This window comes from Hypomesus transpacificus, chromosome 26 (assembly GCF_021917145.1).
Source record: "Hypomesus transpacificus isolate Combined female chromosome 26, fHypTra1, whole genome shotgun sequence".
Taxonomy (NCBI): Eukaryota; Metazoa; Chordata; class Actinopteri; order Osmeriformes; family Osmeridae; genus Hypomesus; species Hypomesus transpacificus.
In genome coordinates, this window is record NC_061085.1 from 6,159,225 (window position 1) to 6,185,292 (window position 26,068).

Sequence of the window (26,068 nt, forward strand, 5' to 3'; positions counted from 1 at the left end):
AACACAATCCCCCAAAAATAGAGACGAAGTATTCTTAGTCAGAAAACTTCTCCTAACCAGCCAACACACACTTTAAACACATTGCTAGGGATCTGCTCCCAGCTCTTATTTTCCATAATAATACACACCTCAGCATATCCACAGCCTGCATGCATAATCACAGGCTTTTTCCAGAGTTCCTGTAAATGGCAGTTCCTGTAAAATGCAGGTTTCCTTCAGAACGTGTGGCCATTGTGACTGATGTGTGTATGTGACCTCAGCTGTGCTGGTACATTGAAGGCAGAGCTGGCTCCAGTGAGGCATGGACAGCCTCCATGGTATAACACGGCACCATTTATGTCCTACATACCAACCGTGCTGCATGGTCTACATGGTTAGATGGAGTTACTCTACTTAGGAGTTGCCACGCTAGCCCCAAGAGAAGCTCTCCTCTTTTTCTTTCTTTCTCTCTCTCGTTCTCTCTCTCTCTCCCCTCCCCTCTCTCACATGTAGGCAGAGGAAGTACTTGAGGACTTTATCAGATCCCCCTTATATAGACAAAGCTAAGGGACGTCAAATCATGCCAGCACAGGAGGATATGCACACACACACACACAAACACACACATACTGTTCTCCATCCTTGTTCACGCCTCGTTCTATAACAAATCTTTGTTGGGGCTCTCATATACTCAGCGCACATCCCATGTATCTCTCTGCAGTGGGACTGAGGGAAGTGATGACACAGGGATTCTCTCCCCTGCTCCACTGAGCTCGCCGCATCACCTTGACAATGTCGCCCTTCCTCATGGAGACTGAGGGAACAGAAGCGGCTGTACGGGCAAAAACAGGGGGATTTAGTTGTCACGGGCTGAATCCATTAGACATTGGGCACAGCCGTTCCTTGAGTGAGACGACAGAAAGTGTGTTTTCAAGCTTACACGTGGATCTGCGTGCATTTGCAATTGTGTGTGTGTGTCTGTGTCGGAAAGCGACGGAAAATTAAGATGGGGAAGGGCGGTTTTTATTTATGCATCTGTATGTATGTATGTGTGTAGGATTTGGAAGTAAAAAGTGGAACAGGCTAATGTGTACGTGCAGCACTGTGTAGCGGAGCTGGGGGAGGACTCATCAGTGTATAAATGCAAATTGCAGTGTCATGCTGATCAATCCTGTGGGCTTCCGTGACTGGGTTATGTCAGGACTGGTCCCACACATCTCTGCTCTGCAACGTCTACTGTTCTGTCGCTCTCTGGACCCATGTATATCATACCTGCTCACATCCTCAGGCCATGTGTGTCATTTACTGTGTCTGTATGTCTGTCTGTCTTTTCCATCTTACCAATTGTCCCTTTCTCTCTTTTGTCCCTACAGGAGCCAAGCCAAAACACCGGAAACAAGCTGGACTGACAGGAAGTTAGACCTTGGTGGGCCGATTGGAGCAGTAAACTCACAGATTGAAAACAAGGTTTTGACGTTGAAGCCACACCAAGGCTCAAACCTACCATGCTGGTCGTGCTTTAGCATACACAAAGAGAGGACTGGACAGCCTTCACCCACTTCTCTTTCTCCCTCCGGCTCCTTCTCTCTCTCAGTCGCACTCTCCCTCTGCCTCCTGTACCCGTCCTGTATCCCGCTGCAGTGCCAGAGAGGATGTCCAAGGCCCCCCTGCTGCTGTTGTGACGGGGCACGGCAGAGGGTGTGTGTGTGGGCGGGGGGTAGGCAGATCGAAGGTGGGGTGGGGGGGGTGGGGGGGACTGAAGGATGCGGCCCTGGGCAGGTTCATGGCGCTGGATCACTCTGGTGCTGCTGGCCTGGGGCACACTGCTCTTCTACATCGGGGGCCACCTGGTGAGGGACAGTGAGCACCCGGAGCGCTCAAGTCGAGAGCTCTCCAAGATCCTGGCCAAGCTGGAGAGGCTGAAGCAGCAGAACGAGGACCTGCGGCGCATGGCTGAGTCCCTCAGGTAGAGCCAGGCTGTTTGTACGTGTGACAGCAGGATTGCATGTGTGTGTGTGTGCCCAATTGTGTGTCGAGTGCATGCACGTGTGCATCTATGTGTCAGTATGTGTGTGTGTGTGTGCATGCCTGTGAGCTTCTGTGTGTGTGTGTGTGTGTGCATGCCTGTGTGCTTCTGTGTGTCTGTGTGCATGCCCTCGTGTGAGTGTGGGTCGAAGCTTTAGAAAGTGCTCACAGCATTCCTCTCTGACATGGTGCACGCGTGTGCTTGTTATCGCTCACCTCCTTGTCTGAGGGACTGGGAGCTGCTCAGCTGCGTACAGGAGTGATTCCACCCTGTCATAATGGCACTGCCTTCGAAAGGCCTCTGATAAAAGGCCCCCTGATAAACTCCCCTGCTAAGAATCCGAAAGTCAAACTAGGCAACTGTGAAGCCATAGGGAAGCTTCCTTGACCATTCCAGCATTCTGTTTCTCTCTGTGTTTACGCAGAGAATTTGTGTGTATATTTGTAAGTATTGGTTTTGTTCACAAGTGTGCGGATGTGTGTGTGTGTTTATATGTACGTGTGCATGAGAAAGTGTTTATGGGTGTGTGTGTGTGTGTGTGTGTGTGTGTGTGTGTGTGTGTGAGTGCCGAGGAGAGAGTTTCCAGAGTGTCTCTTATCTGATATTAAGAGAGGCTTAATGGACACAAAGAGGCTGTTAAGGTGCTGTCCATCATCCTAGCCCAGATTCCACCCTCATTCTAATCTTGCGACAAACTGCGGACACAGGGATGGAACCAAGCCAGACTCAAACCCCCAGGTTGTCACTACCTAACTGACTGACTATGTGACGACTTGCTGGCTCACTGATTGACTAGCTTTGCTGACTATGTGCCTTTCCCGATCACTGAATCATTACCTCATGACTTACTGATAAAGGGAATCACTGAGTCCCTCACCAGATAAAAAAATCATCTCTTGACTCTGGATAACTAACTAGGAGTAGTCGATTCACTCAAGCGCTGTTAACTTGCAGGTTAGCTGATTGATTCCATCGACTCCATGATTCCTTGCTGATTTGAATGGCAGGCAGCGGATCAGCCCACCAATTACCAAGCAGCATTATTAGAGGTGAACACAGGGTTGTCATAGTGAGCTGTCTGAGGCCTCGCCCTCTCCACTGCTGTCAGTCACCTCCGGCAGGAAGCTGTGGTTGGCACAGTGCTGACGACTCGCACAGGCCAGACTGCGTGACAGAGAAGCCAGTGAAGGGTGAGAGTGACAGCTGGGTTGATGGATCCCTAGGCTCCCTAGAGGAGGGATGGGTTAGAGGAGAAGAAGAGAAGAATGGGAAAGACGATGGACCATGCAGTGAGTATTAGGGGTGTGGGCTTCTGTTCCTTGATTATTTGCTGTACATACTGCATTACATGTGCTATTTGTATGTCGCTTTGAATCAAAGCGTCTGCAACCAGAATACAATTTTGAAATGTAAATGAGAGAACAAGGAATTTCACACAAAGAGAATATTACATGGAAGATAGCAGGCTTTAAAAGAAAGGATGAAAACAAACCTTTGACTTTTAGAACATTGACCTCCATTACACGGTCTTCTTCTTCAAGTGCTCGAATGGAATCTGACTGCTTTCATTGAGTCGTGGGCGTAATTGTGTGAAAGTCTAAGTAAGGAGGCAGATGTATCACTATGTGCAACTCAACCATTATTGTGTACGGAGCTATAATGTAGAGATGTCATTCCTTTACATATGAGTGTGTGCCTACTAGGGCTGTCACGATAAGTACTTTTTCTTGTGCGATATATTGCACCAAAATTAATTGCGATAAACGATATTATTGCACACACTTCAATTGTCAGTAAATTTTATGCCACTGATTACATAGAGACCTCCCCCCCACCCCCAGAGGCGATTTTTAACAGTTGTTCGCTTCACTTCATCATCGCTTCTTGTTTACAACGTTAACAGGGCTACTTGGTTGGCGTTGCCTTTTCAGCTTGAGATATACAAGGAGTGGCGTGAGAGCGTGTGAAATGGTTGAAATGCGTGTAGGCTATCTCACGGCCAATGCGTGAGAGTTGGCAGCCTTGTGTTTGTCAAAGGTTTGCTGCATATTTGTAAATGATGGTTTTTCGACCGTCTTTGATGGCTGCATCTCTTTGGCTACATAGCGAGTTACGCTATCCGTGAGTGTGCACCATTTCGCGCTGTCACGTTTATATTTGGACTGTCGGGAAAAGGCATCTGTAACAGAACTGTACGGAAGACTCCTTTCCAGCTGCAGTTGTTGTTCACAGGTTGAAAAACTGGGTGGGATAGTTGTATATTGCTAGGTGAGATGTTAGGTTAGTTGCTTATTTTCGTTTCCACTGTTTTTAAACAAAGTCGACATACCGACTCGTTCATGTTAATTGGCTTTCATCTCATTCGGCTTAAAGTCTAAATGTTCCCACACCGGAGCTGAAGATTGCGGCTTTGAAACCAAGTCAATTTTTAATTGTTCTTCCTTACTAGCTGTAGATGTCACGAAACAGAACACCTTATAACACAGTGAGTTCACGCCTTCTCTTCACCTGTCAATGTCTGCTCTGTGTGTGTGGAGACGCTAGTCCCGCCTACGCTTTCGACACAGAAAGCAGACAAGATGACTGAGGCAGCGGGATTGACTAAAATGTTGGTGACATTCGTTCTTTTGTAAAAATGTATATAATCATAATTTTTTTAAATAAAAATGATCAGTTGCAATATATCGCAGCACCAAAAATTATTGCGCTCATTTCCATAAACCGTGCGATAAGTCAATATATTGACTATCGCGACAGGCCTAGTGCCTACCTTAGGAATGTCTTGGTGTATGAGATTGTATCTTGTGACTGGAGTGCTCCTGGTCCTCCCTCTCTCTGTGTGAGATGAAGCTGAGAAGACTCATTTACTGGGTAATGTTATTAGCTCAGTGGGGCTCCACTGAGCAGATGTTGCTGCCGCCTCCAGTCTGAACTCCCATCGACCTGGCCTTCTCTCAGACCCAGGGAAGGCAGGGGGACTGACACCAACAGTGGCCCCATTGTGGGAGCTGTCTGTCGGCAGGATGGCTCTGTCTGCCGGGGTGGCCTAGACTGGAGAGCTGTCCATGCATGACTTCAGTAACACTCAGTCACCATCTCATCTGATCTGTGTGTCTGTCTCTTTCTCTCTCCCCCTTCCTCTCTATGTCCCCTCTCTACCCCCCTTTCTCTCTCCTCTCTCTCTCCCTTTATCTCTTTCTCTACCCCCCATCTCTCTCTTCCTTCCATCTCTTTCTCTACCCTCTCTCTCTGTCTTTTTTTTCTCTCTTTCTCTCTCTCTCGTTCATTCTCTACATACACTTTATCACACACACTTACACACACATACTCACCCACACATCGAGCACTGTCCAATAAATGTTCCTCCTTGATGTACAATGAAGGTAAATTGCATTTATGTAGACCACTTTCATCCAAGAATCCCTGAGAGCTTTACATTCCCATCCATATGTATGTCTTCCCAGGTCAGCTCCGGGGTCCTCTTTGAAGTCTGACAGTCAAAGTACGCACTGAATATCTCACACAGGAATATGTATGCAGTGCCATCTTGGCCCCCTGTTTAAACGGATGTATTCAGCTCTGATCAAATGTGAACTGGTTGCCATGCGCAGGGGAGCCAATGGGAAGGCAGCAAAGCAGTGTTTCCGAGGGAACAGACGTGCGTGCGGGGTCTCACCTGTTTTCTGCTTCAGCGCCGTTTGCTGCAGGGCGCAGCACTTCCTGATTCCCAGGCTGACACCCCCTCCCCCAACCCCCTCTGAATCCAACACTGTCACCCTTCTCATTTCATTAATCTAAGAGGCTGCTTTACCCCCATGAGTGGTACCCACTTTCCCTGCTTACTTTCCTCTCATTGTAGTCCTCAGAGAAAACAATGTGCTGTGTTTGTGCCAGGGATCATTTGTGTGCTGTAGCGACAGATGCCCTAGCTGGCTCACACTGGCCTAAGTGGCTGCAGCTGCACCTGTGTCACAGTCAGTGGTGTGTTTCAAGTTATGTCTTTGTCAGACTTCAGTGCCCACTGGGGCACGTACATGTATATTTGTGACAAATATACACCTCAGCAGATTGTTTGCTTTCTGTAGCGGTATACTATGACGCTTTTTAGGGAGATCTCACTTATGATAATTCTGTGAAGGTCAGACAGTTCCCCTGTGGGATATGATATCACAGTAAACACTTTCTTCCGGTGGGAGAGTTATTGTCGGTGGGAGATTCCTGACATTGTCAAATTTTTTTGAGCCCAGCTGTCAGAACAGATACTGAGAAGGGAACTACAACTGGGTCTTCCTCTATGTAAAATTTGTGTCAGACAATAAAAACAGGCACTCCTTAAGTTACGGGGTCTTTAGAAAGGGTGGAATATTATATTTAATGTATCTGCTATAGGCTATTGAACTATTACAGTCATGTCCCAAATGCAGCGCTCAATCTGTTCATACCTACATTTATTCTCACATGTTGCCTTGTGTGTCTTAGGAGGGCAAACAGGGGTGGGGGGTGGAGGGTGGGGTCGTAAGGTAATAGTTGGCTGAGTGAAATCTTTAAAACCTTAATCTCTATGCCTGACTGGGCCTGATGTTCCCGTCTCAGGGAGCAAATTTAGTTTGCATGCCTTGCATGCCTTGATAACTCAATAGCGTGGCCTTTGTCTCGCTCCGTAAATGCTGTGATTCCAGTACATGTAAGCCATATTAATACTTTCATGTACACCCCTGTGTATTAATATGCAGTTAAAGGCATTTTGAGTTGCCCTTGGTTGAGGCCATGTGATCAGTTAATGCTTGTGAATTTGTATTGATAAGTTCAGTAGTTGTACTAACACCTAATTGAGATGTTGAGGCAAAATCAAATGCATACCCTGGTTGAAATGTCTCTATTCATTACAGCACATTGTGTAGTACCAAAGAACTAAACACTGGACAAATACAGCATTGTACCATGCAATTACTCATTAGTGAATAACTCTCAATTAATTGCATTTATAAGGACTGCCTAAAAGCAGGCCCAAACATAATTTTAACTGTAATGAGCAATTAGGCTTTGCAAGACTTTTAGCAGTAAAATGTGTAAAGCTCACAGAGTACTGTGCTATTGAGTACAGAATGCTTTGATGCATGCCCACATTTAATCAAGGGAGACACAAAAAGCTGCACATAATAACTGTAGGAGAGCTCTGACTCACATTGACACAACGTGGGGCAAATGTATGCGCACACATATGTACACAAAGGTACTCTTTTTGTCATATACACCTCAGTGCACATTCATTACATTCATTATTCTCCCATACGCATACTCATCCTGCTTCCAACGTGCAAAACCAAACAAACTCCATCCGTGTTCATGTCCCATGCTCACTTCATCCCCCCCTCTTGTGCCCAGGATACCCGAGGGCCAGGTGGACGTGGGCCCCATGGCTGTGGGAAGACTACGCTCCCTGGAGGAACAGCTGACCAGAGCCAAGCAGAAAATTCACAGTTTCCAGACGCTGACTGGAGATGGTGAGCAAGGGGTACCAGGGCATCGTGGAGGGGTGGGACGAGGGCTCAGGAGTAAGCCTCAGGGGAGGCCATGTAAGAGAATCAGGAGGTGTTGGAGGAAGAGATTGAGTGTTTGTGGTACTATGCTGTTTTCCTTAGTCAGGGGGGGCATGGGCTTAGCCTACTGTAGCCTAGCAAGGTGTTAATAGCTGACAGCCAAGCTGTTGTCCGTGTCTCCAAAGAATTTGTGTGTGATGGAAGGGGAAGATGCTAGGTGAGTGGTAAACGTGTGGATAAAATGGAGAGAGAGACTCTTAAAGACAAAAAGAGGGACAGAAAGCAATGGACATGTGAGGGCAAAACGGTAGAGCAGCGTCTTCTCCTTGTTTGTACTGCAAGGGCTAAAAATACCCTTCAGCTTTTCGGTTAGCCTTGGGAGACAGCAAGGGAGGGAGAGAGAGACACTGAAATACAGAGAAGGAGGTAAGAGAAAACCAATCATTTTCTTCCTTCTCCTATGTTATAATGGAATAATACTTTTATCCCAATTGCTATTGACATGTTTTAAACAGGATTTTACAGTTTTTCACAATTTTTAACACACAAAAAGCAAATATTTGGCACGATTTTCATAACCTTCACTTCATGTACCAATTGCTCAACCCAATTTGGCACTACTTCACTCCCTTATCTGCATTTGACTCTGACTTTCCTTGTTTTCACACTGATGTCAATTGCACATCACCTTGTTGTCAAAACACTACACCCAATATTCAGTTGTTGCACACACTTCTCAAGTAAAATCTCAAAGTATCAACAAGGTCTGGTGAGCAATTTGCAATCAGGACTGCAGCATAAAAAGGGCCTTGGGCCTCTGTTTTGTTTGGTGAACAATGGAGAACTTGGAACATATTGACAACCAGAGAAGGAGAGGGGTAAGAGTGAGAGGAGGAGGAGGAGGACAAGAAGGAGGGGGACAAGGGGAAGGAGGAGTAGGAGGACAGAGAGAAGGAAGAGGAGGAGTAAGAGTAGGAGGACAAAGATGAAGAGGAGGACAAGGATGAGGAGGAGAAGGACAAGGAGAAGAAGAAAGAGGAGGAGGAGAAAGAAGGATAACGGTCATCTCTAATGAGATTCGGGCCACTGTGGTAGACCATGTGCTCAACCATGGTTTGAGCATGAGGGAGGCTGGACAGAGGGTCCAACCAAATCGCAGCCACTTCACAGTGGCTGCCATCATTAGAACCTTCAGGATGGAGAACAGGTACGAAATCTATTTGCCTTGTGTACTGTAATACTGCATATCAATAGAATAAAGTGTGTTCTCAGTATTTGTATTTTGGAGGACTGAAAGAGAACAACACCGTGGAAGAACATGCACTTTCACAGCCGAACAGGAGACTGACATTGTAAATATGGTTCGTGAGAACAACGATATCAAAGTACAAACTAGGAACCTGGCTGACCATGCTGAATTCAGGAACGTCCAAACCGTCAGCCTGTTCTCTGTGTGTACCGAAAATATGTATCAAATATGTATCGCTGCATATTTGTGTGCTGTTTTATGTTTGACTATGAAAAAAGTAGGCCTACACTGAGACATTTTACAAAAGGAGAAATGGCTCATTCTCCAGAGTCATGCAGTCAAGCAGTGAACGGGACTGCACCCGACTACATCAAGTCTCTCCTACAGCCTTATAACCCCACCCGCCACCTACGGTCTTCTTCAGACAACCGCCTGGTGGTCCCACCGCTCAAGACCGCCCGGTTCCAACACAAGCTCTTCTTCTGTCTGGCGCCCCAGTGGTGGAATCAACTCCCCACCTCCATCAGAGACACCGACTGTCTCTCCACCTTCAAAAAAGGCTTAAGACGCACTTGTTCCGGGAGTACAACGGTACTTACGAATGGTTTGCTTGACCCAATGTTAGTTTCCTCAAGGATCACAATGACTCTTTCTTAGAGACTTGTTGCTCTTGTGGTTAGTGGTAACAGATTTAAAATTTTTGAACTCGCTGTGATATGTTTTTATTGTTGCTTGTTTTTCTACAGGTACACTTGCACTAATAGCGGTTCATGTTGTTTAATTGTAACTTGTTTAACTACATGCTCTTATGGTTCTTCCCGTTGGCACTTATTATGGTTTTTCACAATATGTGCTTCATGTTTTGGCTACTCGCAATGTTTTTGGGGATATCTTGTTGTTATTATCAGTGACCTATGCACTTTGTAAAGCTCTCTCTTGGAAGTCGCTTGGGTAAAAGCGTCTGCTAAATGAATAAATGTAAATGTCATTATCATTCATATGATGTGTTCCATTTCTCTAATTGTGTTTTCAATTTTGCACTACGGTGTGCTGTGAATGCTTGGTAGTGTGCAGCAAATGCTTAGTTATGTGTACTGTTATGAATGGTATGTGTGTATCATTAGAAAATATGTCTGTGTGTACCAAATGAGAACACAAGTTCCATTTTGTGTAAGAGATTTGATGGCAAATCATCTCGCAAAGGGAGTGTCAGGTTTAGCATTTTGTGTGTGAAGTTTTCAGTTTTGTGTGTGCAGTTTTGAGAAAGCCGTTATTGTTTTGAGAAACGTGTGTTAACAATTGTGAAAAACTGTAATACAAATTTAATTTAATAAGTCTCCAACTACTACAGGTGTTTTTTTGCTCATATTATTGTTGTTCATCTTTGTTTGTTTTGTATTGTGTGTTTGAGACACTGTCTAAAGACAAAAAGTTTTACACAGGAACTAGAACCTCCAGACATTGCATCTGTATGGAATCACTGCCCTTTGTTTAGGGTTGGTGGAGTCGTGTGCTTCATCCTCTACTCCAAAATAAGATTAAAGAGCCAAATGTGCTTTAAAGGAGTCAAAACAACACCTTAGGTAAGAGATGAGGATAGAAGGAGCTAGATTCATCCTGGTTTCACTCCAAAGCTAGACTGCAGTACATGTATCCATTATTAAGTATTTTAATAGTAATTATGCTGTAATAAGGTATCAGTTCCTTACTTTTACTTTTATTTTTAGTCATTTAGCATACGCTCTTATCCAGAGAGACTTACAGTAAGTACAGGGACATTCCCCCTGAGGCAAGTAGGGTGAAGTGCCTTGCCCAAGGACACAATGTCATTTGGCTCAGCCGGGAATCGAACTGGCGACCTTAAAAATTACTAGCCCGATTCCCTACCGCTCAGCCACTTTCTCATTCCCTCTTTTGGGAAGAAGGGTTAGAACATTTGTCAGAACATATACTACCTGAGTTGTTATATCATCCTTGACTCTTGGTTTTATTTAACTGTGTTTTGTCCGCTGTTCCTCCTCCCCAGGCCCAGGCCCTTCCCAGGAGGAGCTGAGGAGGAGGGTGGAGAACGGCGTGAAGGAAATCTGGTATTTTGTGCGCAGTGAAGTGAAGAAGCTGGCTCATGTGGAGTCGGGCGAGAGGCAACATTACACTGACACCCTGCTGCAAGACCTGGGACACCAGCAGAGGTTAGTCACCAGCAGGGTCTCATAGGACTGAGGGTCAGAGATCAAGCTCCCCCCTTCCCCCAGCTATCTGGAAGCCTCCGACAGAGACAAACGAATAAAGCACTGGTGTCTGCTTGCCAAGTGGCCCATTGTAATCCTAGCTGGAGTGGCTTAGAGGGTCCATTGTCTTGGGCGGTGCTGTCTAAGCAGCTTTCCAGAAACTTGAGTTGTCTTCCCACACATCCGCACACAAACATTCTCGTGCTATAGGTCCTTTTTCTCTGCCTTGCAGTTTCCGTTGTATGGGCTTTCGTTCGCAGCCCAGAAAAAGCACAGTTGAACTCAAGCGAGGCCTCTAAGACTGGTTCTGCAACAGACTCTTTTGGATAGGCCGCCCCTGCCTGTAATTGTAAATAGGCCAGTAATTGCCTTCAATTGGAACGGGTAATCGGTACGGAGCTGTACTCCACTGCCAACCTTGATGCCTACAACCCATGGTATCTAGCCTCAGCCAAGCTACGGCACTGGGGACCGCAAGCTTGATACACACAGCCGCTAAAGAGATAACCCAGACCCAGCCAAGCCCCTGGGGATATATCTGCTTAGTCCCTCTTTACTAACTTTGTGGCTTGTGAGGTTGGAGTTATTCTTCTCCAAGTGGTGTGTCGAGTAGAGTGGTTTGACATGATTTCACACAGTCTGTGGTTAAGGCTTCAACATGGGAGGATAAGTGTAGTGATGTGATATACCATGTGCAATATGACTTTTACAGTTTTTCTCAATTGCTAAAACACTAAAACCCATTGGCTGAACAAAGTTGTCAGTTGTCTGAACTCATGTAGCTAATTGTGCCTGTCTGTTGTCAACACCTTAAACAATTTCACATGGTAAAACACAATTTGCAGATCTTACTTAGAATTCTCAGCAAAACTCTAAACACATTCTATTTTTTTTTAACACATTCTGCACTCTAATGCACATGTCATCCATACTGGTAAACACTGGTGTTCCTACACAGCAGAAGTTTTCTGAGCTGTGTTCCCCGGCAAGATTTTTCTTAAGTTGAAAGCGCGTCCTCGTGCTCCTGAATTTGCATACATACACGCCCCGACAGCTCCTAATAAGGGCACGCAACAGCAGTGACGTGTGCAGTCAGAATCGACACAATTAGGAAAGCAACGGGAACGCAAGTTATGTCTAAGCGAAAAGCAACCGGTGCAACATCATACCAGTAAGATGATCAGTGGAATTGTTCTCCACTGGATCTAACAGTGTGCACACTAAGCAAGGTTAATTATTATAATTATTTAAATCCGAGGATGTCTGTTATGGCAAGCCGTTTTATCATTTAACCATTTCAAAAATAAAAATCTAAGCTGTTTTAGTAAGTATGAACATAGATATATATAAACATATATATCTATGAGTATGACAAGCCATTTTATCATTTAACCAATGAATTGTTGATATAAAGAATTCGAATTGTTTATATCCATAATTGAATTCTTGATATCCAAAATTTGAATTCTTGATATCCAAAATGCAATTCTTGATATCCAGAATTTGAATTTTGGATATCAAGAATTCATTGGTTAAATGATAAAACGGCTTGCCATAGTCTGTTGAGTTTATGTGAACGCAATCACCAACGATTTCTCATAACTTCATTAACACTTCAAACACGGAGAGTTTTCTTAAATGCGATTCCTTTGATTCTTGTGTTTTTTTAAGGAATCGCATTTGAGACAACTCTGGCCGATTTACAACTGCTATTTTGAGTTCGGAAAGTCTCCTTAAGTTCAGAACAAATCCCAGATGAGAAAACTTTCATGAATGCCAAATGTTTTCCTAAATCCAATTCAGAAGAAATTCCTTCTTAAATTTTTCCTAACTGCGTTCGAGAATGAGGCCCAATGTGTTTTTATATTTTTGGGTGTATTGTTTACTGACTGCTGGATAGTGTATAACATTTTGATCACTTTGTTTATGATTTGAGAGCCGTGTTTGATTTTGAGCACAGGTAAATCTGTTTTGAGGCAAAAGTTTCATTTTGCAAGAGGATTCAGAGGTTTTGTAAATAGTGCTTGAAGATGAGGTTTTGTATTTACAGTTTTGAGAAAGTGGGTGACTGTTTCAAGAAATGTGTTTTAGAAATTGTGAAAAACTGTAACTAAGAAATAGTGAGAACTGTACCCTTATGTTATCATAACATAAAGGAAGACTATAATATCAACAGTGAAAGGAAAGCAGGGTGACACCAAAAAAAAAGAAGAAATATCTGTCTCACATTACAATTACATAAGAAACAGTAATAATTATTGATCCGAAACATTGCAGTGTCAAATGGCAGGGACAGTTAAGAATGTGTGCTTGATTACAACCCTACAAGTCTACAGTCCAAGACTGAGGCAATGCCGACAGATCGGACTAAGTTGAGTAGAAAATAGAAGCACTTTACAGTTCACTGCTACATTTGCTAAATTAATTCTGCCCAGACAGTATTAGCGAATATTCACAAATCCTGAATTCAATACATTGTTTAATTCTACAATATACTGTTTAGGTGGAGACAGCATTGATCTTATCGTATTGTCTCCTCTGGCATGCAAAGCAGACCAGGGCAACTGTTCAGAGACAAAATGTCTTATCTGAAGATCTGCAACGTATAAGTCGCTGTTTGGTTGGAAGAGTGTATGACTCAAGGCCGTAGTCATGGAGTCAACATTAGGGGGGACGAATTACATTTTTTATGATAATTCGGACAGCGTGCGTGGTTGCCTGTCGTAGCGTAGCACATTTATATTTTCATATCAACATATTGGGGGGGACATTTTGACCAGATTTGAATATTGGGGGGGGGGGGATGTGTCCCCCCCAATATGTATTATGATTATGGCCTTGGTATGACTAATATCCACCATGGCGGGCCAGAATTTGCTTATACCATACACAATAGAACAAAGGCAATCAGTGAAAGTGCCTCGAAGTCTTTGGGAGTATGGTCATCATATGAAATCCTTCAATTGTTTGTTGAACGTGTCATTTTCCAGACAAATTCCAATGTTGCTAATACAGATGCAGGACATAGTACACAGTCAGCCTACACAGTTATTGTGAAAGTCATAATAAATATCTTTCATCAAGCCACACCAAATCATTTGCCGTTTACAAAGGAAAACTCTACTGTGTGTGTTTGTGTCTGTGCAGCTGGGTTCTGGAAGTGTCCCAGCTTGAGGATGTGACTGATTTGGGTCAAATAAATGTTTAATAAAATGAGCAATTGTTTATGAACCGTGACATTGATGTACATTTATGTATGACAAATAACTTAAGGTAAATATCTGTGTGTCTGTTTGGCCCAGGTCCATCATGACAGACTTGTACTACCTCAGCCAGGTTGATGGAGTGGGAGAGTGGAGAGAAAAGGAGGCCAAGGACCTCTCTGCTTTGGTCCAGAACAGAATTACCTACCTACAGGTAATGCTGAACTTGCTGTTCAGTTAACTGTCCACCATGACACACACACAAAAACCCAGGACGCTCCACACAAAGCTGGCAGCTGGCAGCCCAGACGTGTAACTTTACAGTCACACACATATATACAGGTGCTGGCAGTCTTACGTGCACACATAGTGCACCCGTTATTTCCCAGAACACAAACACTTTGAATGCTTCCTCACCCCTGCTCCTCCAATTAATACAACAATTAACTGTCAATATCACCTGAGATGAAACACGTTTAGTTTGTGATCGCAGTGTATCTCAGGATCTGGCTGTGGCAAGTCATCTGCCTCCTAGCACATTCACACGGACAAATGTCACAGGTACAGAAAATCACACACACATTTTTTTTACACAAACACCCAAATACTAACATGCATAAACACACACACAAATGCATAAACACACACTTACACACGCAAATGAACACACGGACAGAGAAAAACGTAGAAACAGCAACACAGAGAAAAACACACATGCTATCATGTTTTCCATCTAGCCTGTGTCGATGCTTCCACCCAGGGAGGCCCCTGAGCCCCCTCTCCTCCCAAGCTCGAGGTGTGGGGTTGTGTGGGGCTGGGTGGGGCGGTGTGCTGGGTGGGGTGGGGTGGTGCAGGGCTAGGACCTGCAGCATTAATGAGCCTGTGTGTTTGATGAAGAGAGCCTAGTCAGTCTGGCTGGGCGGAGACAGCACTGCTAACAGCTGCTGTCACCACCGCTGAGGGATCACAGCTCCACCATCCACCATCAGTAATTAATCACACACACACACACACACACACACACACACACACACACACACACACACAGATACCCATGCACACGGCCGGGGACTCCACCCTCCACCTCCTCGAATGTGGTCAGCACTACCTAGCTCAGCCTGTCTCCACTCATCCCTGTTGTAGCAGACTCTCTCTGTCTATCTCTCTCCCACAGTCTGTGAGCTGACAACACTGGTGCCTCACATTGTATCCATTAGTGGCATTTTACACTAAACAATTATTGTTTGCCAGTCACTTAGAATCACACTAACCGGTGTCCCAGTGAGTGTAGGTTATCATGTGTGAGTCATTCCTAGCCTGTGTCTTATGCATGTTTCGTATTCCAATAGGAACTAGAGATGGGACAATTTCTGGGGAAATTGTAGGGTGTGCTTGCTTACTTGTGTTGGTTGCAGGGGTCCGTATTTAAATTACATTTCTGTATATGTTATATTAAAATGCATAGCCTACTTATTATTTATATTATTTATATGCTAAAGATTACATAGATCTAAAAGCATATTTTTTTCTGCTCATTTACAACTCAAAATACTAAGAGTGAAGAGTAGAATGAAATAGTTGTCTTCTCATTTCCCCTGCAAGAGGGAATGGTGATCAGCAACCTCATAGTTGAATCAAAACGAATACATTTGGCAGACCGGTGTAAAAATTGACCTAATCTCTATGACTTAAACGTCATTGTAAGTTTTTCCATTCTCGTGATATTTTCAGGCATTTAGCCTACTCATATTGCATTAATTCATTAATAAAGAACCCCCTTTGAAATGTAGTTTAACAACAACGTTACCAGCAGTAGCTAGCTATCTCAGATGGAATCGCGATTCAAATAGTATCATCTGCTAACTGAAAATATGCCCCAAAAATCGTAAATAAGCTTGACATTTATTTAGGGGAAAATCACTCATTCATAAGAATGTCAGTGGTAGCGATCATTGTCAGGAACAAGGCAAAATGCGATATAGCCCTGCTGTGTGGAGAAGCTGCCCCGGTAGATTGTAGGCTACAACTACTACTAGACTGTCTTGGTCGCGATTGCGTTGGTTGAATTCGATTTAACGTTACTTCCATTGTACGGTCTAGGCTGAAATGAATTATTTTCATGAACAGATTGACAAAGTTTAGGCTGTGGCAATGGAGTTCAGGTTAGAAGTCACTAGTTAGATAGTTTCACCAAAAACATGTGCCGCCGTTTGACTTCCTACAGTACTGTAAACAGCTGTGGAGATGTTTTTGTTAGCTACAGTAGCCTACTAGGCTACCTAGCCGCTAGCACTGTTCTGTTAGTAGTCTTTACCTAGCCGCTAGCGCTGTTCTGTTAGTAGTCTTTATCTAGCCGCTACTGTAACGCTGTTTTGTAAGTACCCTACTAGGCTAGTGTACAGTGTTGCAGTGAGCTACATTAGTTTGAAACCACAGGTAATGATAATTTCACCCAAATCGTTCACTTGTAATATAATGTCATAATAAATCCTACAACGAAAATGTATTGGAGAAGAATGTTTATTTTAACGATTGAAAACAGATGCATCACGGACCGCTGTAGTATGTGTTGCCCGGGCAAGAGGCTAATGTCATGATGCTAATGCTTCAGTGAAATAGTAGACTACTGTTTCCGAAAGTAGACGTAACTACTTCCTTATATCAGCTTATATTGTACATTACACTTCACAATTGTGTTTCATATCACAAAGTAAAAGTATCTCAAAGTAAAATGAGTAAATAGTTATCACCCTGGCCTATTTGCTTGTGGCGTTTCTGCTCCTCCCTTGCAGTAAAGCAGTTAGCCTCGCTATCTCCCAGAAGTTAACGAGCTGCTGAACTAATGTTCTGCTAGAGGTAGTCACGCGATATTTCGTGACGTTAGTGACGTCAGTAGCTTCAGTGACTGTGGCTAGCAAGTTAGCCACCGTTAGCTTTACTTTTGCCACAAAAACTTAATTAAAACCTCAACCGTGCAACGGAACATAAATCCCAATAGAACCAACGCAATCGCGACCAAGACGAACCTTTTGAAATCGACGTTGTCTATGTAGTCCAAATATTGACTGAGCCTTAGGGGCGCGAAAATAAACAATAATAATAATATATATGTGAGATAATAATGGTTTGTGCTCGCCGAAGGCAAGCACACCCCAATTATAGCTTCTGAAGGGCCTCTTAACCTACAGAGAAGTACTTAAAGGCAGCCTTTGTGTTCCATTTACCCATAATGATCATTGAACTGTGCCTCTCATCTCGCTTCTACAAAATGCCAAACAAGCGGCTTCAAGCCAACATTCAACCAGAGTATCTCTCCTTTCCTACGCTATACTGTCTGTCAGCATCATTTAGTGCTTTTCAGTTTTCAGCTCTCTTCTCTGGGGTCTGAGACATGCTCTCAAGTCCCATTGTAAAGATGCCTCTGTATGTTATTAACGTGTAGATATCACACCATGGTACATACCTATGGGGCCAATACCGAAACTGGAGCAAGTTACTCAAAGGAAACATCCCTGTGGTTGTTTTTGCAGAGCTGAGATCTGCTGAGGTTTTTCACATTTATTAAAATCCCGCAGTAATACGTTTGGAACATGAAGGTAGTGCTACTCGCAGCTCTGCTCTCTGAAGCTGGCTGTGAGCGTGACGGCGTCAGCTGATGGCAGGCGGCCTGATTACTGTGAACTATCTACAGCTGTGACAGTCTAATGAGAAAAACACTCCTATTGCAGAGTAAATTGCTATTTAGGAAGATGTTTGGCTCGGATGCAGAGGAGTTGTGGTGGCTTTCCTTTGCACCCCTGCGCATCTTTTTACTACTAAACACAGCGTTACTGAGCTTTCACAGTCAAGATGAACTTTCTCTGATTTGGTACCGTGCCCAGCCTTTGTCCCCAATGTGAAGTGAAATACATTTCTCGTGAGGGAAAGACAGACAGGAAGAGAGAGAGAGAGAAAAAAGAGCAAGAGAGAGAGAAAGAGAGGGAGGCTTGTGATATTAGAAGAGATGTGTTATTACATGTCAGAGAGCAGACAGATACAATATTAAGGTCAAGTAATAACGCAAACAAGCACATTTTACTTTTCTCCCATGCTATTTCACCATCTCTATCATCTCTTCCCTTCCTTCGTTGGCCTCTCCCTCTGCACCCAGAATCCGACAGACTGCAGCAAGGCCCGGAAGCTGGTGTGTAACATTAATAAGGGGTGTGGCTATGGCTGCCAGCTGCACCATGTGGTCTACTGCTTCATGATTGCCTACGGAACGCAGCGAACACTCATCTTGGAGTCACACAACTGGCGCTACGCCACCGGGGGCTGGGAGACGGTCTTCCACCCCGTCAGCAACTCCTGCACAGATCGCACCGGAGCCACCACAGGACACTGGTCAGGTAAGTTTAGACTGTGCATCAGCCACACGCTGACCACTCAACCTGACTACGTAAGGTCCACATTCTGTGACCGCACAGTACATGGATCTCACACTGACTAAATGGCGACCACACGTTGGTCATGCACATGCACTCATTGATCAACAATAACTAAGATGTACAAACCTTCAGGACCGAGATAGACTGGTTTGCAGGATCTTGGACCTTCCGAACCTCTCAAATTCTTGCTTTCTTGCTAATTTCCTCCTGCCTCTTTTTTCAGTTTCAGTAAAACAGGTTCGGCTTGGACAGTATGTTCTCAATGTGGACTGTATGCCTATGAATGAGTAAATCAGACTAGCGGTCACTAGAGCCCATTGCACACTGTGGACTGCCCTCCTTTCTGCTCAGCAAATCTGAAGTAAAAGTTTTCAAGTTTCCAAACATCAGTTTATTCATGGCTGTAAGGGGGGAGAAAGTCTTTAGGACAGTCTTTGTCCTATTTAAGAAGAAAATGGAGTGTGGGGGGGGGGGGGTACAGGACTTTTGTATGCCCACAGTTCCCCCTCTGCAATAAAACACAACCTGCCAATAATGTTACATAAGCAAAGAAAAGCTTGGGAATATTTTCTCTGATAAATATTTAATGCCTTTGCCAATTTATATTCAGCTCACGCTTGGGCATACACATGCACTCTCACATCCAGGCCCCTGTTTTTCATTCCTTTTTTTCATTTACTCTTTCCTTGAAAGACACTTTTAATGAGTAATTATTCAATTTGTCGGAAAAAGATCTATGAAAGCTGTATGTTTCTAGTATTAAGTGTGGCAATTAATCTTGCAGAGACCACTCAAGCCTACATACAGTCATGGGTTTTGCATCCAAAGACAAACATCCCAAAAATATCTTGGTTCTACAATTGGAAATGAGTGAAGGTTGCCTGCCAGACACATCCCTTCTGGTGAGATGAGATTAGCTGAAAGAGACAGAGGGAGGGAGAGGGTGAGTAGTGGAAGGAGAAAGAGAGAGTGAATTCGAGGAAGTGGTGTGTATGAGTTTTGGTGTGTGTATGTGCAAGGTGCGTGTAGGAGTGTCTTTGCCCTTGCCTTACTGAGGCTTTGCCCTATCTCCCAGGTGGGCATGGCTGGGTAATGCTATCAGGAGCCCAGAGAGAGTGACCTTCCTAATCAGGTCTGCTCAACCCTCGGCCTAGGGCCCCTGCCAGTCACAGGGCACCGTCTGGGGGCAGCTACCGCAGCATAGCAGAGACTGGCCTCACATTGGCCTTTGAAGGTCAGGCAAAGAACAGGCTGGCACACTGGAGACAGGGATATAGAGAGACATTTGGATTTATGTTTGGAAAGGACTAGGGATGAACTCCCTTCAAATTATCCAGGCTTACCACTCTCTCTTTCTCTCCCCAACCCTTCTGTCTCCCTCCCTGTCCCCATATCTCCGTCCTTTCTGCCCCCCCCCCCCCCCCCCCCCCACCAGGTGAGGCCCACGATAAGGATGTACAGGTAGTAGAGCTACCCATCGTGGACAGTCTCCACCCCCGTCCTCCCTACCTACCCCTGGCCATCCCTGAGGACCTGGCCCAGCGACTCCATCGTCTCCACGGCGATCCTTCCGTCTGGTGGGTGTCTCAGTTTGTCAAGTACCTGGTCCGGCCGCAGGCCTGGCTGGAGGCAGAGATCCAACAGGCCACAGCCAAGCTGGGCTTCAAACATCCCATCATAGGGTAAGTGTCACACATTCCTCTCTTCCTTTCTTCTCTCTCTCTCTCTCTCTCTCTCTCTCTCTCTCTCTCTCTCTCTCTCTCTCTCTCTCTCTCTCACTACCTTTTTTATACATCAACTGACTTTCCTTCTCCCTTGTCTCCTCTGAGTCATCATCCTTTCTTTACCAATCCTTCTGCATGTGTTTTCATACAGCTCCAGGATCCATCCTCACCTGCTTTTGTCTTTGTACCCATTTGTTTTTATATTTCAATTTTCTATCTATCTCCCCCCACTCTCTTCCTTTCTCTCATTTGACTCATAATTATTCACTCGTCTCTACTTCTGTCTTTTGTTCTGTTTGCACCATGCCAACACTCACTCTCATATATATTTTTTAAGTTCCTTTGCTCCCTCTTTTTACAAAAATCACTCTTTCTATGTGTGTCTGTCTCTCTCTCTCCCACCCATCATCACCAGAGATCCCACAGAAAGATAGTGCTGGTTTGAAGTTTCCTCGCTCTCCTGTTTCTCTGTGCACTGATGTTGCAAACAAAGTGCCTGAGCACTCTCTCAGCACAGCAGGGGGAGTGGACTGGGGAGAGAGAGGAAGGGGTGGTGGAGGGGGGAGAGGAAGAGTAGAGTAAGGAAAGGGGGAGTGGGTAGAGTTTGAGCTGACGGAGAGAAAGCATAGGGGGAAGGGGAGGCTATCTCGGAGGACACTGGGCCAGGCCAGGGTGGGTACTAATTGACAAGCTTCCCCCTCCACCCTAACCTCCACCAGGGGAGGGGAAGTGGGAGAGTGGGGGAGGGGTATTTTTTACTCTCTGGACCTGAGACCCACAAACCAGAAGAAGCTAAAAGCAGCCATTACATCAAGTGTAGCCTGCAGCTGAGCCAAGCGCCAGCTGGGAGAGAGCCAGGGCAGAGGGGAATAGCGGAGAGGATAGGAAAGGAGGGAAGGTAGGGATAAAGCTAGTAAGCACTGCTTTGTGTCCCTTTCTCCCTGGAACAACTGGCAAAATTAAGTGAGAGTATATTGCAGGAATCACACATCACGCTTGAAATAACCAAAAGAGTGAGCCCCTGTATGAGAAGAGAGAAGAAAACGGAGAAGCTGAGTCCTCCATCAGATCAGAGAGAGATAGAAGGATAGGAAGAGGGACAGAGAAAAATATAAATATAGGGAGAAGACATTGAAGGAAATACATTCTCATGAATTAAACAAAGGGGAGTGTCAGTTGCACCAACACGTAGTGTTGTGTTGGTCTTTAGTTTCTTTATTCCCCCCCCCTCCCCCCCACCATCACTCAGACATTATGCCACTGGCATTCTTTCCATTTTCATTTGCGTTTTGGCTGGATGGGCATAAATGTTGACATATATTTAACCAAAGTATCACACAAAAATTAAAATGTATTAGCAATCTTGTATTTCTCACTCGTTTGTCTTGTTCTTTCTCTCCATTATCTCTCTTTAGAGTTCATGTAAGGCGAACAGACAAGGTAGGGACAGAAGCAGCGTTCCACCCAATAGAGGAGTACATGGTTCATGTAGAGGAGCAGTTCCAGCACTTGGCTCGCCGCGTTCACGTGGACAAGAAGAGAGTCTACCTAGCAACAGACGACCCTTCACTACTCCAAGAGGCCAAGAATAAGTGAGTGTGTGAGTGTGCGTGCGTGCCCGTGTTGTAGTGTGTATACACCAAGCATGAATAACTACAGTTTGCTATGCACTATGTAGCAAATTTGTTTTTGGTATTTCCCTCTTTTCAATCCTGCATACTGGTTTACAGGGTTATATAACCATAAAGAGCTTGTGAAAAAACAGTCCATCCCCAGCCTCCTAGCTACTTATCCAGTCTCCCTCCTGGCTCCTTACCCAGCCTCCTAGCTCCTTATCCAACCTCCCTCCTACCTCCTTATCCAAACTCCCACATACCTCTTTGCCCTAGTAAAAACAGACAGACACACAGAGATTCCTGGCATTATTAGAGAGATACGCTACTGTGTACATGGATCTTTAAAAGCCCTATGTCCGCTGGGAGGCAGGTCAGCTACAACACATCAATAACAGCAATAACCATGGTGACAAATGAGGTGGTATTGTTAATGTATGTCTTTAAGTCTAATTAAGAACCAGCTCACATATTTGCTCTTCAAAATATACCGCCATGTACTACTACTTCTTTGCTGTTTCCATCTCGCAGAGAATCTTATGAGGATCTTTAGTATATTGGTCCATGATTTTTGTTGGTATTGTACGCTAAGTACATGTACGCATACGTATAATGGCTCCTATCCTGCATTATTTTGGTGCATACTTTGTGTAGCCATTTCACAGAAAGATTAAAACCTATCTCACGGACTCTCGCGACTATCGCAGATGTGTAAAGTATCTGTCTGCAAGGCTGGTTCAGCTAGAACCGAGGCTATTGAAGGGAGTATGGGGAACATGTACAGATACATGACCGTTTTGGCAACCAAGTTGTTTCCAATACAATGTAGCCATGATGGAAGTCATTATGCCATAAATCTGGTAAATCTACAAAAAGCACTGAAGTACTGATGCTAAAATCTAAATCTTTTACCCACTAGGGGAAAAAGAGACAGAATTTACCATCACATAGGCCTAATCAAAAACAACTGTTTTGGAAAGATTCGTCAAAATCAAGACCGGATTGATAGTTTAGCTTTGCATTCACCATGTCACAAATGGTTTGTAAAAAAATATATTTAGGAGTTTGCTACCTTTTCATACATGACATTTTACTGCAGGTATCCAGACTATGAGTTCATCAGTGACAACTCCATCTCGTGGTCTGCCGGTCTACACAACCGCTACACAGAAAACTCCCTGAGAGGAGTCATCCTGGACATTCACTTCCTGTCCCAGACTGACTTCCTGGTCTGTACTTTCTCCTCACAGGTGGGTTCCTCTCCTCTGCATGACATCACATTCACCTTGATGACATACATCAGACAGTAAATAACCATACTGTTCTAAATCAGAATCACAATCAGAAACAGCTTTATTCGCCAAGTAGGTTTGCACAAACAAGAAATGTACTATGGCAGGAAGGTGCATACGGTAAACATGTAGTTTTAAATATAAAAGCAGAAAATTAACAAAATTATCCAAATAATTCTAGCCAAGAACAAGTGTATGTGTACTTGTGGTTCACAGTATGTGCTGCTAAAGTATGTACTATCCCTGTGGTCTACACTTCCGGTTAATTTATTCAACTCCCTGTCCTAGGTGTGTCGTGTGGCCTATGAGATCATGCAAACCCTCCATCCTGATGCCTCATCCTTCTTTCATTCGTTGGATGACATCTACTATTTTGGAGGTCAGAACGCCCACAACCAGATTGCCATCTACCCCCACCAGCCCCGCAACACGGAGGACATCCCCCTAGAGCCTGGCGACATCATTGGAGTAGCAGGCAACCACTGGGATGGCTACTCTAAGGGGGTCAACCGCAAACTGGGCCGCACTGGCCTCTACCCGTCCTACAAAGTGAGAGAGAAAATCGAGACCGTAAAATATCCCACGTACCCAGAGGCAGACAAGCTGCTCAACTCTCAAAGAAAGTAAAGAGAGAGGGAGCAATAAAGATAAAGACTCAGAACCAGAGATGAGGCTACATTATGTACTTCACAGAGAACATACTGTATGTACTGAAACTGTGAGAAAGGAGAAAAGCTTGGACCTAAGGGTGAACAGGAAGCACTAAGCGAATGCGTGCGTGCGTACTCGCATGCTCTTGTGTGTGTGTGTGTGTGTATCAGGTTCTGGAACCTTGCACCCACCATTTTCTTGGCCCAATGCGCAAAGTTTGGTGATGTAGAGATGTAGAAATTAAGATTGATTTCAAACAAGAAAGAAAACAATTAAAGCTTTGTAATGGCCAAAGCAGCGCTCTCCCAAGGTGGACTGGGAACAGAGACTAGCAACCTGCAGCAAGCACTGGATCAATAGCTGAAAAACTATTATAAACTGGGAGAAAAAGGTTTTAATTTTTATTTAATTATTTTTGGTGGTTTTGATTCTAATCTTGCCTTTTTCTTTATTGTTTTATTGAATGTACTGTATCCTCCTCTTTGCCATGCTCACTGCTTTCATTCCTTATGCCACCCAGACTCACTGTCCCTTATCTTGTCTTATGTGCGATTAATTGTTTACTACCATACCGTGCTTTTAAAACGTATTTTTAATTGTCTTAGTTTCATATGAGGGGTTTGTGCATTGTAAACTGTAGGATATGTGTGTATGTAAGATACCATTCTAAATGTGTCTGTGTGAATGAGTGTGATTTATAAGGCTAAGATGGTGCCTGTCATTGACGGCGAGTGGTGTTTTATGGCCACTGGTCTGAATGGTGTTGTTGTACCCACAATGACACTGGTGGTGCCAGTTGGACCGTCCTCTGCAGGCACTTAAGAATTGTGAGTTTAGTCATCAATGGTGAATTGTAGCATACAATGGTGAATTACAATGGGGGCTGCAAAGAGCTAATGGTGCACACAAGAGCCCTTTAAAGGCACACCAAACAAAGCACTCCACTGAGCTTATGTCCTTTTGACATCTTCTATTCTGTCCATCTGTTTGTTTGTTGTTTTTGTTTTGACTTTTAACATTGTGAGGAAAAAAGAGATACCAATGTTGAAGTTGATAATACCATGTTTATGTCCGTCAATCACAGAAATTTTTCTTAACTTATGTTCCTGAGCATTGTCTTTGACAACCACACATTGAATAAACTTGAGAAGCCAAGACAACACTGGTGTCTTTTTAAACTATCCCATCCCTGCACCTTCTGACCTCATACTGTACCTGACTCCAGCTGCACTCTAAAGAAGCATATTATATACATACAGTACCAGTCAAAGGTTTTGACAGATACTGTATATATATATATATTTTTTTTGTTCATCACTTTCATCAAATGTAAATGAAGTTGAGTCAGGAAATCGCCTCATCGCAATCATTATTTTGTCTAACTTTTTTCTCTTCAATGTATTAATCTCCTTTTTATGGGTTAGACATTTCTCTGCTCTCTCCTGTTCATTCAAAACTCATGCTGGGAAACTGTTTCCTAATCTGAGATTGTGCTGCCTAACTCCAGTACTCTACTTCCAACACTTTTCAACCATTTAAGGTCTTCTCCTAATGCTTTTTTCATAGACCCCTCCTTGCTTACCCAGCTGTTGGTGGGTGCTGCAATACATGCCTCCCTTTTATTTCTTCACTGATCTGCATGCGTCATTGGACAGCTACAAGATAAAGCACAGCACTAGAGGAGTTTGGGATGTGCTGGACAGGAAAGTGGTTTTATTGCTTTCCCCTGCCTGACAACAATTTGTAAACCAATTTAGCCCATACTGACAAGCACACACGGAGATGCACTGACACACATTATTTCACACACAAACACAATCTCTCACTGTCTCACTCTTTCCCCCTCTCTGTGTCTGACTCTCATAGACACATGCTGTTACACACATACAATGTCTCACTCACAAACACACACAGCCCAGAGTGGTTCAGTGAACATCTTTTCTTCACTGCGTAAGAGTGCCTCATGAGGAGAAAAAAAAAAAAAAAAAAAACTCTGGTCCCCATTTTTAAAGAGGGGACTCAATGTCCCCGCCCCCCCCCCCCCGAGACATGATCGAAGCTCTCCCGGAGGTGGGAGTTGAAGCTCCTTCTGACGGGGTTCTGGCAGCCGTTCCCAGCAGACCCTCACATTACGTT

The 26,068-nt window shown here is 44.3% G+C and overlaps 1 protein-coding gene across 2 annotated transcripts; it reads left to right on the forward strand.

Moving 5' to 3' along the window:
• The first annotated feature begins 1,732 nt into the window (after window positions 1-1,732).
• LOC124487554 (alpha-(1,6)-fucosyltransferase-like) lies at window positions 1,733-25,084 on the forward strand. Of its 2 annotated transcripts, none has more exons than XM_047049952.1 (9): window positions 1,733-1,945; window positions 7,391-7,509; window positions 10,821-10,983; window positions 14,325-14,439; window positions 18,376-18,613; window positions 20,088-20,334; window positions 21,792-21,968; window positions 23,089-23,239; window positions 23,570-25,084. In XM_047049952.1, exons 1-9 carry the CDS (start codon window positions 1,743-1,745, stop codon window positions 23,906-23,908), a joined length of 1,752 nt encoding a protein of 583 aa, XP_046905908.1. In that variant the 5' UTR covers window positions 1,733-1,742; the 3' UTR covers window positions 23,909-25,084. The 2 variants fall into 2 exon arrangements, with proteins under 2 accessions (XP_046905908.1, XP_046905910.1); XM_047049954.1 differs by lacking the exon at window positions 1,733-1,945 and adding an exon at window positions 3,187-3,294.
• The last annotated feature ends 984 nt before the right edge of the window (window positions 25,085-26,068 follow it).

What these genes read in the sequence shown, in the direction of transcription:
- LOC124487554 (XM_047049952.1), top strand. Translation starts at nt 1,743, where the DNA reads ATGCGGCCCTGGGCAGGTTCATGGCGCTGGATCACTCTGGTGCTGCTG. An exon ending in CCAGACGCTGACTGGAGATG is followed by an intron (nt 7,510 to 10,820) that starts GTGAGCAAGGGG and finishes CCTCCTCCCCAG; the next exon opens with GCCCAGGCCCTTCCCAGGAG. An exon ending in ACAGAATTACCTACCTACAG is followed by an intron (nt 14,440 to 18,375) that starts GTAATGCTGAAC and finishes CTCTGCACCCAG; the next exon opens with AATCCGACAGACTGCAGCAA.